This window comes from Hyaena hyaena, unplaced genomic scaffold (genome assembly GCF_003009895.1).
Source record: "Hyaena hyaena isolate Hyena2069 unplaced genomic scaffold, ASM300989v1 scaffold_993, whole genome shotgun sequence".
Classification (NCBI taxonomy): Eukaryota; Metazoa; Chordata; class Mammalia; order Carnivora; family Hyaenidae; genus Hyaena; species Hyaena hyaena.
The window spans coordinates 98,457-116,377 of NW_024081626.1; the positions used below are offsets into that span (position 1 = coordinate 98,457).

General features: G+C 48.2%; 1 protein-coding gene across 1 annotated transcript; it reads left to right on the forward strand.

Annotated features, from left to right (window-relative positions):
- Positions 1-1,790: 1,790 nt before the first annotated feature.
- On the forward strand, positions 1,791-15,156 carry OVGP1 (oviductal glycoprotein 1). Its single transcript, XM_039221660.1, has 11 exons — positions 1,791-1,815; positions 2,417-2,446; positions 2,855-3,059; positions 4,270-4,326; positions 4,556-4,721; positions 6,106-6,230; positions 7,478-7,586; positions 7,683-7,868; positions 9,684-9,800; positions 13,579-13,714; positions 14,690-15,156. The coding sequence occupies exons 1-11, from the start codon at positions 1,791-1,793 to the stop codon at positions 15,154-15,156; spliced, it is 1,623 nt and encodes a 540-aa protein (XP_039077591.1).
- The last annotated feature ends 2,765 nt before the right edge of the window (positions 15,157-17,921 follow it).

The window sequence follows — 17,921 nt, forward strand, 5'->3', positions numbered from 1 at the left end:
AACGTAGCCAGTGGTACAAGTTGTTGCCCAACCTAATCCAGTGTTGCCCTCAGGAGGCTTAATTATTTCCTGATTCAGGTTACTATTAGCCCAAGGAATGGAGGGTGGCATTGAACAGGCAGGTGGGACGCAAGTGGCCCCAGTTGATGGTGCAGAGTAAGAGCTGCATCTCAAGTTTATTTGGTGATAAAACTCGTTTCCCCCCCACTGCAACTATCCAAGATTGATGAAAGAGATTGCATACGTCTCCAAGAGAGAGACATACACTCGGGGGTCCGATCAATCTCTTCACTAGACTAGAAGCTCCCCTAGAGCAGAAACTGTCTTGATGGCCATTGCATCTAGAGTAGCAGGGCCTGGCACGTGCTCAACAAGTATTTATTGAGTACTTAAGGCAAGGCAAAATGCATGAACAAGTGGAGACAGTCTCTTGTAGGTGGGGATTCCATCAGGCTTGCCTAGAATTTTACTGAAACATCCTTTTAAACATCCTATAACATTTATTGTTTTTGTTCCATGATATCCAAGCAATCTTCTGATTAAAAAATGGATCCTCCTGGCTTCTTCATACTAGACATGAAGCTAATTTAACCACTAGCCATTGTATTTCGCCATGTATTTTATTATATTGACATCTGGTTAAGTACCTCGGTGACATGTGGATGAGGTGAGCAGCGACAGTCTCTGAGAAGACGAGCATCCGATTTCTGGTCCTCCATGATGGAGATTCCGATCCTGAAATATGGGACCTACTCATGATCTGAGATCCTCCATAGCAGGAAAAGGAAACTGGCGGATCATGAAAGTATCTGGCTACAGATCTATTTTGTTTATCCTTCATATTGTTATTGTTGTATTTTTAAAATATTGGCTCTCAGGTGTCCAGAATTGTATTCCTTAAATTCCTTAGGTTCATAACACATTCTCAGCATTGGCTCCTGTACTGGCTCAAACATGGTTAACCCACACAAGAATTCAGATTTTTGTCTTCTCTTGAGAAACTGAGGGACCTTCCAACGCTGAGTCTATTTCACCATATGGCAACCATTAGGGGTTCCTCAGAATGCTGTCCCTGTTCACACCAATCTCTACTGTCTCCTGAACAAGAGGCTTCATCTTAGTTGGTGGGTATCAGTGGGCTTGGACTGTTATCCTTCTAATGAAGTGTCCACTTTACCCATTTACATGACCTACCTGGCGAGTGTCATATGTGAGTTGGAGAACCCACTCTGCTGAGCAACTGTCTCGGCATCCTTAGTAACAGCTACCGTTCACTGAGCCCTTTGATTCCTATAAAACCATAGGGGCTGTTTTACGAGTGTGGAAGCTGAAGCCCACAGAGCTAAGTAACGCGGAGGTTCAAACCTCGCCCTGCCTGGGTCCAAGGCTGGGACTTTTAAACTTTATATCCCACTGCTTTCCCTAACTAATAATCTGCTAACAATGGAATGACTGCCTCCACATAGTGTGTCCTCCTCATACTCAGTCTCTGTGGCAAGAATCCCAGGAACTGGGCTGAACACTGCCCTGCCCTGGCCATGGCCCGTGGCGGACACCCACCGTGTGCCAGTGTGAGACTTAGCTGTTGCTTTGTTGGCTTTGAGGGAGGACGGGGGGGCGCTGGGGTCACTGTGACTCGGCAGCCCATTCATCACCGCCCTGGTTGTGTGTGTGTGTGTGTGTGTGTGTGTGTGTGTGTGTAGCCAGGCTATGCGAGCACTGTCTGGGGGCTGTGTCCAGGGAAGTTCCTATAAAGCGACTCAAGCCCTTGCAGCTCTCAGACCTTTGAGATGGGGAGACTGTTGCTGTGGGTTGGTGAGTATGGCAGTCCCCGGCCCCTACATGTCGCTCAGTCCAGAAGACAATAGGCTTCCTACGGTTATCGCCTCTCGAGCACCTGAGAAGCAGCCTAGGACTCAGGGACCAGCTGAGGTGGAGGTGGGATGGGACGCGGTGAAGAGACAGAGGGGCCCAGGCAGGAGTCGTCTGAGCAGCGGTTCTCAAATCCAGCTGCCCATTAAATATCTTTATGCCCGATTCCACCTTGGACCAGTGAAATCAGAATCTCCAGGGGAGGAACCAGAGAATCGCTTTTTATACTTGCAGCCGGGGTGAGAACCACTGGCCTATGGCTTTCGCTAGGACTTACTTCTAAGTCGTCGCTGTTCCTATGCGGAGCATGTGTGTATCCACGTGGTGTTCGCTGGGGTTAAATAAAAGCTTTGACAGATTCAGCTCCATTGGCTCAACTTGGAGAAGAGGAAACAAGTGAAGGGAGGGTGTCGCCGTTTGTGCATCTGTATCTGGCTCTGGGGCCGGATGGCCGGTGCACTGGGAGACCGGAGGGTGGGCTGGGGCGTGTCACTCGGGGCGTGCATGTGAATCGGAGTGTGATTCCATCCTCTGTTTCCTGCAGGGCTGTTTCTCGTGCTGAGACACCACGATGGTAAGGAAATGGTGTCCTCCTCTCCGGAGCAGGGGGCTCCTCCAGCTGGGGAGTGCTGTGTTGAGTGTCTCCGGCAGCCCCTCCCTGCCCTGGCCCCTGACACGGTTCATCCATTGCAGTTCAGCAGAAGAGTTTCAGGAACCTGCCACTTGTCACTGTATTGGCAGGGTCCAGACTTGAGGATCCATCCTGATCAGGATTTTATAAGGCATTCTTTTCCCCCATGGGCCTCAGCAGTTGGGTGGAGGGGGTATCAGACCCCAGTATAGCTTTGGGGTGTGTTTGTACGGGGGGACGGGGACGTTATGGTGGCCTGGCCTCTTGGGCTGTGTTCACACTGCTCTGTGGAAGCTGAGCTCCATCCTCTCCCTGGGTCTCTGCCAACTAATGCGTGTTCTCCCTTGCCAGGTGCTGCCCACAAACTGGTGTGTTATTTTGCCGGCTGGGCTCAGAGTCGACCCGGCCCCGCCTTGATCTTGCCCCGTGACCTGGACCCCTTTCTCTGTACCCACCTGATATTTGCCTTTGCCTCAATGAATGACAATCGGATCGTGGCTAAGGGTTTCCAGGATGAGACAATTACCTATCCAGAGTTCAACAGGCTCAAGGAGAGGTGCGTTCAGACTGCATGTGGGGACCGTATTTTTCGATTTTACAGACCGAAGAAAATTACGCCCATTTCTCTTGTAACTCATCAACTCCCTTCTGATTCTTGTGCTCCTAGCCTCCTCTCAAGTGGGGCTCAGGGGCATCCCTGCCCGAGAATTCCCTGGTGAATAAACACCCTGAGCTCATTCTTGCCCCCTTGACTCTCTGTTGCCTCTGCCTAGCAACCCCCAGCTCACCCTTCAATACAGTGGGGAGGAGTTCATGCACTAATGCTATTAAGATGTTTCAAGGAGGGGCACCTGGGTGGCTCAGGCAGTTTAGCATCTGAGTTCAGCTCAGGTCATGATCTCATGGTTTGTGGGTTTGAGCCCTGTATCAGGCTCCACACTCACAGCATGGAGCCTGCTTGGGAGTCTCTCTCTCCCTGCTCTTCCCAAACTTGAGCTTTCTCTCTCTCTCAAAATAAATAAACTTTTAAAAAATGTTTAAAAAATGCACACACACAAAAAAGGGATTCAAGGAGGGCCCGCATATCACAGATGCTTCCCAACTGCTAGTGTTTTTGTTACCATTTGTCATCTGCACTCCCCCCCTTCCCCAGGTAGAGAGGCCCCCAAGGGAAGGGGCAGTGTCTTCTATATGTTTGCAGACCAGCGGTTAGGTGAGTGCCTTGCGCAGAACTGGTGCTCAGTGAGTGCTTGTATTCCTGTCCCCAGAACTCTTGGGTTCTCCCCCTGTCCGGGGAGAGGTCTGTCACTGTGCCAATGGTTATAGATGGCCAGGGTAAAAATCCCATGTCACTAGATCACAAGCTCCCTGAGATCAGGGCTTGTCTGTCTTATTCTCTGTTGTATCACAATCAGGCACCTAAAGCAATCAATGGTGTATAGTAATTGCTCCATAAATATTTGCTGACTAAGAAAACAGTGAAGAGAAACATTTTTAGACTTCTTCTTTTCCTCTGCATGAGAGCATCATGAGATGTGGGAGAGCTTGGTGGACTCTGGACAACCTGGGAGGTCGGGTTGTGATGATGCCTGGGCTGAGTGTTCTCCTCTCCTTTCGTTCCTTTTCTTCCGTGTTCTCTGCTCTGCTCATCTCTCTCCTTCCCTCCACCTGGCTTCATCTTTCACTCCCCGCCCCCCTAACTTTCCACTGCTCCCCAAGGGCCCACTGGAGGGACCCAGCTTACCTCCCTCTATCCCACGTCACAGGAACAGGAAGCTGAAAACCCTGCTGTCCATTGGTGGGTGGAACTTTGGCACATCCAGGTGAGACTTTGCCTCCCCTCCCTGTTACTTGAATTCCCCACTCCTGGCTATTTAGCCCCCCAGGGCTGGGAGGGGCTTTTAGGAAGGGTTGAGAATTTCAAAGACCTGCCTTTGTCTCTGGGCCCTCTGCAGGGTGCAAACCAAGGGGCTTTGGGGAGGTAGCGGTTCTGAGGAAAACCTTCCTCAACCCTCCCCACCCCACCCCCACCCCCACCCCCACCTCCTGCAGGTTCACCACTATGCTCTCCACATCAGCCAACCGGGAAAGGTTTATTGATTCCGTTATATCCCTCCTGAGGACACATAACTTTGATGGGCTGGACCTCTTCTTCTTGTACCCTGGAGTAAGAGGCAGTCCCAGGAATGACCGATGGACTTTTCTCCTCTTAATTGAAGTAAGGCCAAGTCTGGCAGCTGCAGAATTCAGAAATGATTCTACTTTGGACATATCTGGGCTCAGGGTGTGGGAGCAGCAGAAGGCCAGGTGGGGACAGGGGCAGGAGAGCGGTAGCAGAACGTTCCCTTACTGCCATTCTAGAGGTGTTGGACCAAAGAGCAAGGGTCCTTGTGGTGGCTCTTTTTCTCTGTCACATCTGGGTCCTGCTCGACACTGCAGCCCTAGTGATGCCTCCTTTGTGCGCTTCCTGGGCTCCCTCAGGCAGCCTGTGCTCCCGACCCTGCCTGGCCACCTCTCTATTAAGTCACTTACTCATTGGCTCCAGGCTGCCTGCCAGAGGCCGGCTCTGACAGGTCCAGGGGTCCCTGAAGGATGGATGGTGTCGGCGAGGGAGTGAGAGAGCCCCGAGATTCTTTCTGATCACCAGGCAGGCATCTCTGTCCTGTCAGTTTTCGTGTCTTTATTTAAAGGTTCAGCAACAAGATGAAGTCATAGAAAGGAATTTCTTACAATGGGAGGCCTTTTGTGGTATCAATTGCAGAATTATTCCAACCAAGGAAATAACAGAATGTTCTTAGTGAAAAACAGGATAACATATAGGTCAAATTGTATATAGATAAATTAGGAGTATTTTGTCTGGCTCTCAAGAAGATGAATGTTTCTGAATTGGTTTGTTTGTGGAGACTAACATGGGGGCCCTGAATGGGTCAGTCTTTTGCCCCTGGGTTATGTTTACTCTTATCTATCCTCATCCCAGCTGCCAGTGTAAGAGAGGGTGTTTGAAGAAAGTAGACCTTGAGGAAGGGACTGTTATGTTTCACCAATTAGCAAAGATAAATATGGTAACTATGTTTTGCTCTTAACCCCAAAATAGGCCCTTGGTTTCAGGGCCAGGCTCAATTGTAATTCTTGTGTTCTTAACCCCCTAAGTCTCGGATCTTCAAGGCCCATAGGAAGAGCCTTTTGACAATCGCCCATAGAACTTTCATCTAAAATCTGTTTTGTAAAGGCAGGAATATGCTTTTCCTTATGAGGTATCTGTATTCAGAATATGGGTCTGATATGGAATATTGTGAGGCCTGGTCAATATCAGCAGGCTTATATCCAACATGAGCCAATAGTAGCAGAAGGAGATACCAGTTTTCATTTCTCATGGTAGGAGCTGCAAATATTGCCACTTCCTTGCTGTGATTGCCATCCAGAGAGGCCGGTGTGGCTCCCGGCAGCTGCCTTTCTCATGAGCCTGGGCAGGGGCTGTGTCTGACTCACCTCCATGTCCCTAGAGCCTGGCTCAAGGGGCTCTGTAAATAAAAGTATTCTGGACCATACTTTCTTTCCCTGACTTTTCTGTCTGAGTGCCTGCATCGCCTCTCTCTTGGCAGGAACTCCTGTTTGCCTTCCAGAAGGAGGCGCAGCTTACCAGGCGTCCCAAGCTGCTGCTCTCTGCTGCCGTCTCTGGGGACGAACAGATCATCAGAACAGCTTATGACGTGCGCCTTCTGGGAAAGTGAGTGGGTGCTGCCTGGTGGGACGGGAGTGAATCAGAACCATGGCGCTGCACAGGCACTCTGCCTGTGAGCTCTCCATGAGCGGGCGCTATTTGGGGAGGGGGGGAGGGGCAGAGGAGGAACATAGGTGGGGACAGGGATCAGTTTCTTTAGGAGCCTGGACGGGGTTGTAGAACCAATGGCCACAGTCACTTCATCGTGAGCAGAGACTTCTGCAAAGCCCTTTACTGAGTCTCACAGGAGAGACTACCAGGTGGCCCAGCCTCTGCTGTCCCCGGGTACAGGCGTAGACACACACCGTGCGGCATGTGGCTGACATCAGAGAGGCCGAGGAGTCAGCAGCCACTGCCACAAAAACAAAACGAGGAATGCCCAACCAGGTCTAGCCTTCAGAGCGTGGTGGGGTGGGGGTGGGGGTGGGGGGCTCTGCAAAAAAGTTACAAAGCTAAACAAAAGATCACTCATAACTTACTCTTTCTGGACATGCCAGCTCTGGGCTACTTTTCTTGAAGCTCAGGAATCAAGTATTTACAGATGAGGCAGGAAGGCCGATGCAGAACAAGAGAGAGGATGGGGGAGTTTCGGTGTGTGATCACGCCGGGGAGCCTGGCTTCGGCGTGGGGACAAAAGGGAGGGACCCCATGGGACATAGAGTTTGTCAGCATTGGCCTTAACAGCCAGGAAGGCCAGCTGGGTGACCTGAGGCCAGTCAGGTAACCTCAGAGTCTCAACTGCTTCAGCTCTAAAATGGAGAGCAAGGGTACGGAGGCCAATGGCCAGATTAAAATTGAATGATGGAATCTGGTGCACCGGTGCACTGGTGACCTGGGAAGTACTTAGTTGCACTTGGTCATCCTGAAAGTGTTCTGGAAGAGGGGGCTTCACTGGTGTCTGGAAGGATGGAAGGATGGAAGCTCTCTAGCTGCCATGGGGCAGTACCACCTTCCTCATGACAACTTAGGCGACCTCCGTTGGCCCTTGTGTCAGCCGTGAATGTGTTTTCTTGTCCGACTGCCATCTACTTCCATGGAAACGGCCGGGGTCCTCATGCACGCCTATCCTAACCAGCATTTTTCTGCGGTGACACATCTCAAGTGGATGGCACAGATGGGCGGGCACCCCAGGCCGAAAGGGGGGAGAAGCTCGAGTGGCCAACGCACAGCCAGTCGGCTCATTAGTCCTAGGGCGATCTGACTTGAAAATCGAGGTAGCCCCGTCTCCATACCTCCCCCTGCTGCCCTTGCAGACTCCTGGATTTCATCAATGTCTTGTCTTATGACTTTCATGGGAGCTGGGAAAAGTTCACAGGACACAATAGCCCCCTCTTCTCTGTGCCTGGAGACTCCAAATCTTCGGTAAGGAAAGATCTTGAGGGATCCAGACACCCGCCCCTGGGCCCAGGCCATTGGCTCTCAGTAACACGGAGGGGTTTGTGCTCTTCGCACCTGCAGGCACATGCCGTGAGATGCTGGCGGAGTCTGGGGGCACCCGCAGAGAAGCTCCTCATGGGGCTGCCCACCTACGGACGGACCTTTAACCTCCTTGAAGCCTCTAAGAATGGGCTACGGGCCAAAGCCCAGGGAGCTGCGCTTTCGGGAAAGTACACCAAGCAAGATGGTTTCTTGGCTTATTATGAGGTGACGGGAATAGGGACCTCTGTCTATTAGTCAGGGCTCCTCCGTCCTCTGTCGGGGAAGAGCAAAGACAACTGGGCAAAGGCAAGGGTGACGGCTGGAGGACAAAGAGGTAGTTTGCGGGAAGGGCCCCGCAGGGCGAGGATGGCAGGTGCGGAGGCCCATGGTGTGCGAGGGCGCTTCAGGTAGGAGTGGGGGTGCAGTGCTCTGTGCTGACTGGATAGGGCAAGAGAAATCCACTATCTGAGATATTTCCCTCTTCTTTATCTGAGAAGTTGTTTGAGGTCCTTGTAAGGGATGAGGGGCTGGGTGAAGTCTAAATGAAGGGGGACAGGTATTTCACCCCTAGAGAGAATCTTAATGGTTATACAAGTCAATCCTGACTTACTTTCTGGCCTAAATAAGAACTGTTAGTACTTGAATTATATATAACTTCAAATATTTGCAAAAGTGAAAGAATAGTATCATCTCCTCCCCTCCTCTGCCACCATCACTCATGCCGCACCAGCGTCAATCTCTAATCGCTCCTGGGCCATCTTGTTTCATCTCTGCTCCTTGACTCTCTCCCTCCCACTATGAGATTATGTTGAAGCAATTCCAAGGTCTCCTCTACTACAGGCTCTTTCCTCTTACCCCAGTCCCACTCCCTGAATCCCCATCTCAGCAAAGCTTGCTACTGAGTGAAGGAAAGAGACATGGACCCAAGGGACTATAAAACACAAGAGAGGACAGTAAGAGGCACAGGGATCTGGAAAGGTCTCATTGAGCAGATAGCTTTAGAGCAGGGCTCTGGAGCACAGGAATGATCCTGATGGGCAGGAATGCCAGGAGGGAAGGGCCCTGCAGGCCAAGGATGGCAGGTACGGAGGCACATGGTGTGTGGGGGTGCCTCAGGTAGCAGTGGAGGTGCAGTCGGACTGGATAGAGATGTTTCCTGCTATTCCAGTAAGTGCGGTTATGCGTGATGGCATAGTTGAAAAAATGGTTTTGAAAGACTGTATAGACCAAAGAGATGTTTGATAGGCAGAACCTTGAAAGAAAGGGAAGGAAGGAAGGAAGGAAGGAAGGAAGGAAGGAAGGAAGGAAGGAAGGAAGGAAGGAAGGAAGGAAGGAAGGAAGGAAGGAAGGAAGGAAGGAAGGAAGGAAGAAAGAAAGAAAGAAAGAAAGAAAGAAAGAAAGAAAGAAAGAAAGAAAGAAAGAAAGGAGAGGAGAGGAAAGGGGGAAAAAGCCTCAGACATTAACTTCTGCAACCCCCTTGAATACTTCTGCTTCTTTGTAGCATATGGTTTCTAGCACAATGCCAGGCACCTAGTCAATGCCCACATGCTTGACTGATTGTAACAACCCAGTTCATCTTACCTCTGAGAAACCTTAAATTAATTAGAGGGTCACAAGCTAGTTGGACAGCCTCCGAGACTGGGCCCCTTCGTGCTGATTTCTAAAGACAGGAGAGGTTTGTTAACGGTAACTCTTTGAAAAAGATACGGGTTTGGTCAAGGGTCAGATAGGTTACCGTTTGTAGTTTGATATTGGAATTATTTAGCAAACCCTGATTTGGTTTCTAAGGATGTCAGCCAATCCTTGTTTCTCTCTCTCTTTCCGCCACAGACACTAGAGATAGGAACATATTTTAGAAGGAATTTGCTCAGAAATGAGAGGAGGTCCTTTGTGCCTGGCTTTCCCCTCCCTCTTTGGTCTGCCCCTTCTCATTCCCTGGTTAGGGATTCTTGGATTCGTTGTCACTGGGAAAAGAGCTATTTGCCTGCTGGTGCTTGTCTCCATGGTACTTCCCAGAACTAACGGTGATCCCCCTGGTAGATTTGCTCCTTTCTCCAGAAAGCGATGAAGCGCTGGGTGGATGATCAGTGTGTCCCATATGCCTACAAGGGGCACATGTGGGTTGGCTATGATGATGTCGTCAGCTTCAGACACAAGGTAAGACCATGGTCCTTTCTTCCAGCGTATAGTTTCCCTCTGATTTCCATGAGGCTCTTATCTGTACAATGTGTGTGTGTGTGTGTGTGTGTGTGTCCTTGGGAAGAGATGAAAACATGAAGTTGACTAGATCAGGTGAGTTTCAGTCATACCTGACCTAACTGGAGTTTTCTAATCCCGTCTACCAACCCTTTTCTTCCTCTTCTTCTTCTTCTTCCCCTTCTTCTTCTTCTTCCCCTTCTTCTTCTTCTTCTTCTCCTTCTCCTTCTCCTCCTCCTCCTCCTCCTCCTCCTCCTCCTCCTCCTTCTTCTTCTTCTTCTTCTTCTTTAACTTTTAAGGAGAGAGATAGAGAGCAAGTGGGGGCAAGGCAGAGAGAGAGTGGGAGACAGAATCCTAACCAGGCTCTGCATTGTCAGCACAGAGCCCAATGTGGGGCTCGAACTCAAAAACCGAGAGATCATGACCTGAGCCGAAATCAAGGGTCAGATGCTTAACTGACTAAGCCACACAGGCGCCCCTACCCTCTTCTTTGGAAGAAAAGGAGTCTCCATTCTGAGGGGAGAAATGACTTCCCTAGGTTTACCCAGATTTTTGGCAACAGTTTCTTTTGTGCTGCTTGGGCCAGATAACTTCATAACGGATAAATACCAATATGAGGAAGATCATGCTAAGCGCTCCATGAATATCACTGATATGTGTCAGGAGTAGGAAAGCCAGGGAGGGCTTCCTCAGGGAAGAGAGCAGCAAGAGGAGATAATGACCTGGAGAGAGGCTCAGTGGGTGCTGAAAGCGCATTCAAAGTGAGTTCAAAGAAGAATTTGGGTGGGGCAGAGAATTTTTGTAAAGTGTAAGAGACGACAGCAAAGTGCAAGTCAGTTTATAGAGGGACCTGAATGCGGGCAAAGGTATTTGGACCTCTTCTTGCAGGCATTTTAAGGCAAAATCAGCTTTCTGTGCAGGTGTAAGACCTGCAAGTTTGAAACCTTTAGAAACTAACTGTGAGCACCCCTTCGTCCCATGCAAGCAATGTTAAACAAATTGAGTCTGGCAAGGTTTGTATATGGAATTAAAACAGAAATCACATGCTTTGGTGATTTCTGAACCTCCCTCTCCTTTGGAACCCCCTGAGACTTGATAAATGCATCCCTGAATATTCTGCAAGTCTTAGAATCTGGGAACTGTTTTTTACTATGTTCCTCTGTGATCCCGCTGTAACCGGTTTGGCATCTGGGAAGCTCAGAGGGACTCGGGGGTGTGCCAGGGACATCCTGAGGGCGGGACCAGGTGGTTGCAAGAGGAGGTAGTGTCTGAATGAGAAACTGTCAAGACTTAGCAACTGCCTGGATATGGGGTTTCATTAGAGAGAAGTCACAGTCTCCTCTCAGTGATACAGGAGCGACGGGGGCTTGATGTTCTTTTCAGGAAGTTTGGGGTAGAGAGCACAGGTGACCAGGAAGTATTTGTGAAGATCCACCACGTACCTTATCTGTGCACACCACTGGGGGAGGCCCGCTGCAAGGAGAGAGGTGGAAAGCATGGCCTTCAGCCCCCAGGATCTTATTCCAGTTTGGGAACCAAGGACACACACAGAAAATTCCAGTGACTCAATGGAATCACCCAGTTGGATGGAATTCAATATATGACCCACAGGACATGGGAGAGGGCACTGACCTGTGCATGTCCGGGGAAGCCTGAGACCAGCAGGCCTGGTATTTTCGCTTTGAGGGGCAGCTACCATGCCTTGCAGAGCTAGAGGGGAATGGAGCCCTGTGGGAGGGTGATTAAAGGATTGCATCACAGAATCCCAGAGCTGGAAGAAACCTCAGAGGTCATCAGTGGGAGATAATTATCCCTGGATTTCTCAGTGATGCTGCCCTGTCTGGGCATTTTGAGCAAAAGAAACAGACCAGCTATGATAACAATAGAAAGCTGCCTTCCCCTCTTCCCCCAGAGCCTTTGCTGACTTTCAGAGACTATAGAAGTCCCCTCTCCAGAGAGGACTTGTCTACATCCCAGTGAAGCTTTCAAACTCTCCGGAGGGGAGAAGGGTCTGATTTGCCAGCTGTCCTATGTAAGCTCAAGTCTCATAGTTTCAGGATCCTTCTGTGCCGCAGACCTCACTGCACATGCAGGTGTATATCTGGCCTTCACCATGTCATTCTTTGGGCACCTGGGGCATGGGAAGCAAAGTCAAAGTGCTATTCTGATTGGTCTTTTGCTGTGAGTAATAATGGTCTGTTCTCTGATCCAGAGATCATGTGTGCGCACATGTAAACTGGTGGCTAACTTGGTGCTTTGCAAGCAGCATAAAATCTCCGAATCTTGGCAATTTCAGCTTACCTATAATTGGGTTCCTTCTTCTTGTTTTACATTTGGGGAACATAAATCCTAGAAAGGTACCAACTGATTTGGCCAAGTCATGTAGCTATTTGGATGGGATGGAGTTTGTCTTTTCCATCACCTGTGACAGAGAATACAAGCAAAGTAGTAATAGAGCCCGGATTTGGGTCTAAACCCTGCCATTTAGTTATAGCTGAGGTTTTTTTTTTAATGGTTTGTAAAAATTTTTATTTTATTTTATTTTACTTTATTATTTTATTTTATTTAAGAGAGAGAGATGCAGAGGTGGGGAGAGAGAGAGAATCCCAATCCACACTGAGCACGGAGCCTGATGGGGGGCTCAATCTCATGACCCTGAGATCATGACCTGGGCTGAAGTCAAGAGTCAGATACTCCACTGACTGGATCACCCAGGCACCCCTATATCTGAGGTTTAAAAAATTATGAACAAAAGCCTTTATTTTCTTATCTGTGGAAAGGGTACAGTATTACCTGCTTTATCTCTTCTTTATGGTATCACTATGATATACGGTATGTGGAAGTGATTTTTTAAATAATATAGCAATATCTGTTTCTTAGCGTGATGATGATAATGATTAGCACTGGGATCCTGGTAAGACCGTTTTTATTATTTGTGGACATTTACTATGTGCAAGGTTTTGATCCAAATATTTTACTGGTAGGAGTTCTTTTTTTAAAAATCATTTTTAAAATTGTGGTGAAATATACATAAACATAAAATTTGCCATTTGGCCCATTTTTAAGTGTCCAGTTCAGTGCATTAAGTGCAGTCACATTGTTGTGGAACTATCACCACCATCGATCTATCTCCAGAACATTTTTTTTTTTTAGAGAGAGAGAATGTTAAGCAGGCTCCATGCTCAGTGCAGAGCCCAACGTGGGGCTTGATCCCACAGCCTTGGGATCATGACCTGACCCGAAATCATGAGACAGACGCTCAACCAGCTGAGCCACCCAGGCGCCCCATCTCCAGAATGTTTTCATCTTCCCAAACTGAAGCCCCAGTCCCTTCTCCCCTAGCCCCAGCAGTGATCGCCACTATGCTTTCCAATCATGTGAATGTGACTACTCTAAGTACGTCCTATGAGTGGAATCATACAATATGTATCCTATTGTGATGATGGGTTTATTTCACACAGCATAATGTCATCAAGTCCCATCCATGCTGTCGCATATACATGTAGGAATTCTTTGATTCCTAAAAATACCGGAAATGCTTTTGTATAAATGAGCCAAAGTTTTGTGTGACCTCCTCAAGATCCCTTAGCTAATAAGTGGTAAAGGCTAGGTTCAGATCCAGGCTGTACTGCCAACCATGCTACTGGTGTTTTCTGATGGTCCATCTTCAGTGTTTTGCCATTGCACCCAGACTGGGGGATGGCCAGCATAGCAGGTTGACTGACTACTACTTTTTCAGGCAATGTTCATAAAAGGACAGAATCTGGGGGGAGCCATGGTGTGGACATTGGACCTGGATGATGTCAAGGGCACTTTCTGTGGTGCTGGCCCTTTCCCCCTTGTCTCCACATTGCATAGTTTTCTGGTGCAAGCTGGTAAGTAGCTATGGCTTGGAAGTGGGGCTGGGGGTTGTATAGCCAGACTCTGGGTGGGTGCCTTCTGTTAGATCTGAAGACTTTGGTGGGACAGTATGACACTGAAGGAAGAGAATAAACTCTGACGTTAGGCCAGTCCATTTTCTGGATTTAGAGGCACGCTCCATTTGACCCTCTGAGCTTTGTTTTCCCTATTTGTAACATGGGAATGATCCTCATACTGAGGACATTATTATAAGAACTATATGAGATAAGGAATGAAAACTACTGACTCAATGTTAGCACTCAACATACGTCAGTTTATTTCTCTGTGGCTTCCTCCTGTTTTCATGGGACAAGAGCCAGAAAAAGAAGTCAGATTTCTGTTGATATCTCTTTGTTAGTAGAGACTGCCCTGGTAGTTAGGAGATGGAATCCAGCATGCTAGAGCTGAAACATCCTTTGAGATGATTTATAACCATCATTTTATGGACAAGGACACTGGGGCTCAGAAAGACAACACTTGCTAGTCAAGGGCAGGGAGGGGAATGCAACCCAATTCTTTACAAAATGCTGTCCAGAGTGGCCTCCTTGCCCTCTGCATTGGGCCTGGTGCCTTCTACCATGGGGGACACAGGAAGTTTCTGTCATTAGGCCCTGGAGGCAGCAAGGTCTTGCTGAAGGTGTCATCAGTGAGGTCAAAGTCAGGCCTTATGCATAGAAAACTGGCAGGCTTCTTGGGGTCATTCCCCAGAAATGTAGGTCTGCTGAGTGTCCTTAGGTTCCTGGGATCAGGTCAACATGAGGAGGTGAAGGAGCAGGGCTTCAACGTGGTGGGATTTTACCTATGCTCCCAAGTAGGTGCGTTATGAAATCCTTTGGTTCTGGATTTGGGGAGCGAGTACTTCAGGCCAGAGGGGTTGTAGTCCTCCCAGTAATTAACAGGATGGGAAGGAAGCGGTGGGAGTCTGACCCTGTTCTAATGATTTCCTCCAGACTTCAGCTCAACTCCTTCACCAAAATTTTGGCCCTCACCTGCTATGAGTTTGTCAAGAACTGATCCTGCAAGGCGAACCGTAACCAGTGAAATGGGACCTTTGTCCTCAGGAGGAAAGTCTACGGCTTCCAACACCCTTAGGAAGTCTGCAGATATGACTAGAGGCCACCAAAGTGAGATTGTGACCCCTCCGGGCAAAACTATGTCCTTTGGAAAGTACATGGTAGCTGTGGAAGGGAAGACTGAGGCCTTTGGAGAGACCATTATGGTTTCTATGGAAAGTCAGACTAAGTCCCCCGGAGAGAAGATCGTGCCCCTTGGAAAGAGGGTTGTAACCCCTGAAATGATGACTAACCCCTCTGGAAATATGACAGTCATTCCTGACGGGCAGGCCAAGACCCTTAGAGGCGAGGCCACCACATCTGAGGTGAACACAGACCACCTGGTGGGGTACTTTGGTCTTTAGACAGAAGCCAAAAGCAGGAAGCCACCCTTTGGCCCCATCATCTAGCCCCAGGACACACTCATCTTGCTTTTGACAACCCCTGTGTTCCCATTAATGGGAGCGATTCCTCTGTCAGTTCGATGACCCTTCCAACAAGTGCTCTCTCTCTAAAGAAAGAAAACTCAGAAAACCCTGCTGTGGGTCAAGGAGCCTAAGCTCTGTTGAAAGCAGAAGGTGGGGAAAGGCCTTACCTTTTCTTGTGAGTTCTCTGACAGGAGCTGCTCTTACCCAGATATTCATAAGCCACTCACGGGTATGAGCAAAGCCGGGAGACACACTGACTTAATCTCTTTTCTGTTGAATAAACTGGAAACACAAGAATCCATCTGAGTTCCCTAGAGTTCTTTTCTTGAAAACTTGAGCAATGTGATTGTCAGCTCTGCCTTTCAAGTTCACTTTCCCTTACCGCCGTTTTTGGAAGGAGGGAGTTTGGGTCTAGCCCATGCTGATGTTTTCCAGCGTGGCTTATGTTGCTTCCCTCTCTGCCTTGAACAATACTCACCTTGCTGATGATCAGAGCTGGAACCTCTTCCAGGGAAGCTTCCCACAATCCTCTTATTTCACTCCAGGGTAACATCTTCTCCCATTAATACATCAGAACTACTCTTGCCAAGGTCACTGGTGATGCCCACGCTGTTACAGTGGTCAAGTCTCACTTCTGACATTCCTTGATGCAGCAGCAGCACTGACACATGTAGTCACTTTGTCCTCATCAACATGCTTTTTTAAAAATGTTTATTTATGTTTGAGAGAGAGAGAGAAAGTGCATGTGAGTGTGAGAACGGGTAGGGGAGAGACAGAGAGAGAAGGAGACAGAGGATCTGCAGTGGGTTGAGACCAGAGAGCCTGATGTGGGACTTGAACTCACAAACTGTGAGATCATGAGCTGCGCCAAAGTCACACCCTTAACAGACTGAGCCACCATGTACCCCACTGACACACTTTCTTAACTATGCTTCCGGGTTTTGATTTTGCCTGGCTGGTCATTCCTTCACAGTGTTCTATGCTGATTTCTCCTTTCTTGATCTCTTTCTGTTGGGGAGCTCCAAGTCTCTTCCTTGGGTCCCTTTTCTTCTGTATTTACATTCACGCTCTCTTGGCATTGTCATCTAAGTGCATCATTTAAACAGCATCTATATTATTGTCAAGAGATCAAAAGTGCAAAAGAACATCTGTAGTACCCTATCCTACATGTAAGAAAAAACTGCTCATTTGTGCTCAGAGCAATAGAGGAAGGAGAAACACGGAAATAATAGAATCGAAAACTGCAGGAGTGGGTGAGGGTGGTGCGGAGAGAATGGAGATCGGGAACGGGGTTCAAAGGATGGGGGGATGACACTTAGCTGAGTATGCGTATTTGTGTCACGTATTTACATGTGTATTTACATGTGTATTTACATGTGTAAAAGTGTCTGACTTTTCGAACCAGGAGAATGTTTCACATTCCACAAATAAATAAAATCAAGGATGGTTGTAGTGGTGCTAGAGCAATTCAGAATTAAACCACAAACAGTGACACCTGTACTTAGCATTAAAAACCACCACCAACATAATCAATCAAAGGAAATAGGGCAGAAAACAAACCTTAGTCACTTTGGAAAATGACATTTTGCCTATATATTGAGAGGCTGAAGATAAAGGAACTATGGATGAATACTGGCCTCTAACAAATTTGCCTTTTACAGGTATGTAAGGTAGCAATTCTGAAATTGCTGTCTGTATTCCAGAATTAAACATAGAAGGAGATCCACTGTGGGTAAGAAGGGCCATGTTTCTCACTGTCGGAGGAAAAAAGTTATAAATAGGAAAACAGAAAAGGCTAGAATGAACCCTGTGGTGTTAGACTCAGAAGTAGCAGTATGAAATCATGATTTAAAAAAAATATATATATGGGTTGGTTGAAAAGAGAAATGTGTATCCATAAATGTATTTCCTCCTTGGACCACTAGGAGGGGCTACAGCAATGACATTTTAATAGACCCAATACCTTGAAGAGAAGGAGCCAAGCACCCCTGGATAACTGGGGGAGAAGCCTATGTATGCTGCTCCCCTTTTCCCTCTCCTGGTGGATAATTCTGAGTGGAGGCCGCTGGGCTGAGGACAGTGGGTGATATTTCAAGAACCAGGCTTCCCCAAGACTTGAATCGCTAGCGGGAGAGAGAAGGCAAGTACTCAAATGATGTACCTCTGGGAACCCGCAGTGGCTGCTCTGTGCTTCACAGACATTATATCTCATGCTGAGGGAATCAGACTTCGAGAGCTCATGTACTAAAGTCTCGCTGCAAAGAAGCCTTGGTAAGTGCAACAATGGAGCCTGGGCGGGTTAAGGGATGACAAGTGGCCCGAGGCCGGCGATCAAGTCCCAGGATCGGCTGATAACGTATGACGCTGGCGGGCAAGGGGGCAGGACTAATGAGCAGGCACCAGTTGCCTCCGCACATGAAGGTGAGCTGTGGACACCATGTTAGGAGCTATTGTCACTTTCTCATTTGACTTTTGAAGGGTCACATAAAAGTTTCCCAAATGCTTGGTTTTTGTTGAGTTAGGAATACTGCCACTGGGGGGCAGCAGCAGACAGGGTTACATTTTCTCTGCAGGTAGGAAGAAAACTAGGCGAGCAGAAGAAAAGCAATTAGAATACTTTTGTACAGAAAATTAAATCAAAATAAATCTGTCATTATTGTTAAAGTCAACAGTTTTGCATTCATTGAAGCAGAGAGAGCATG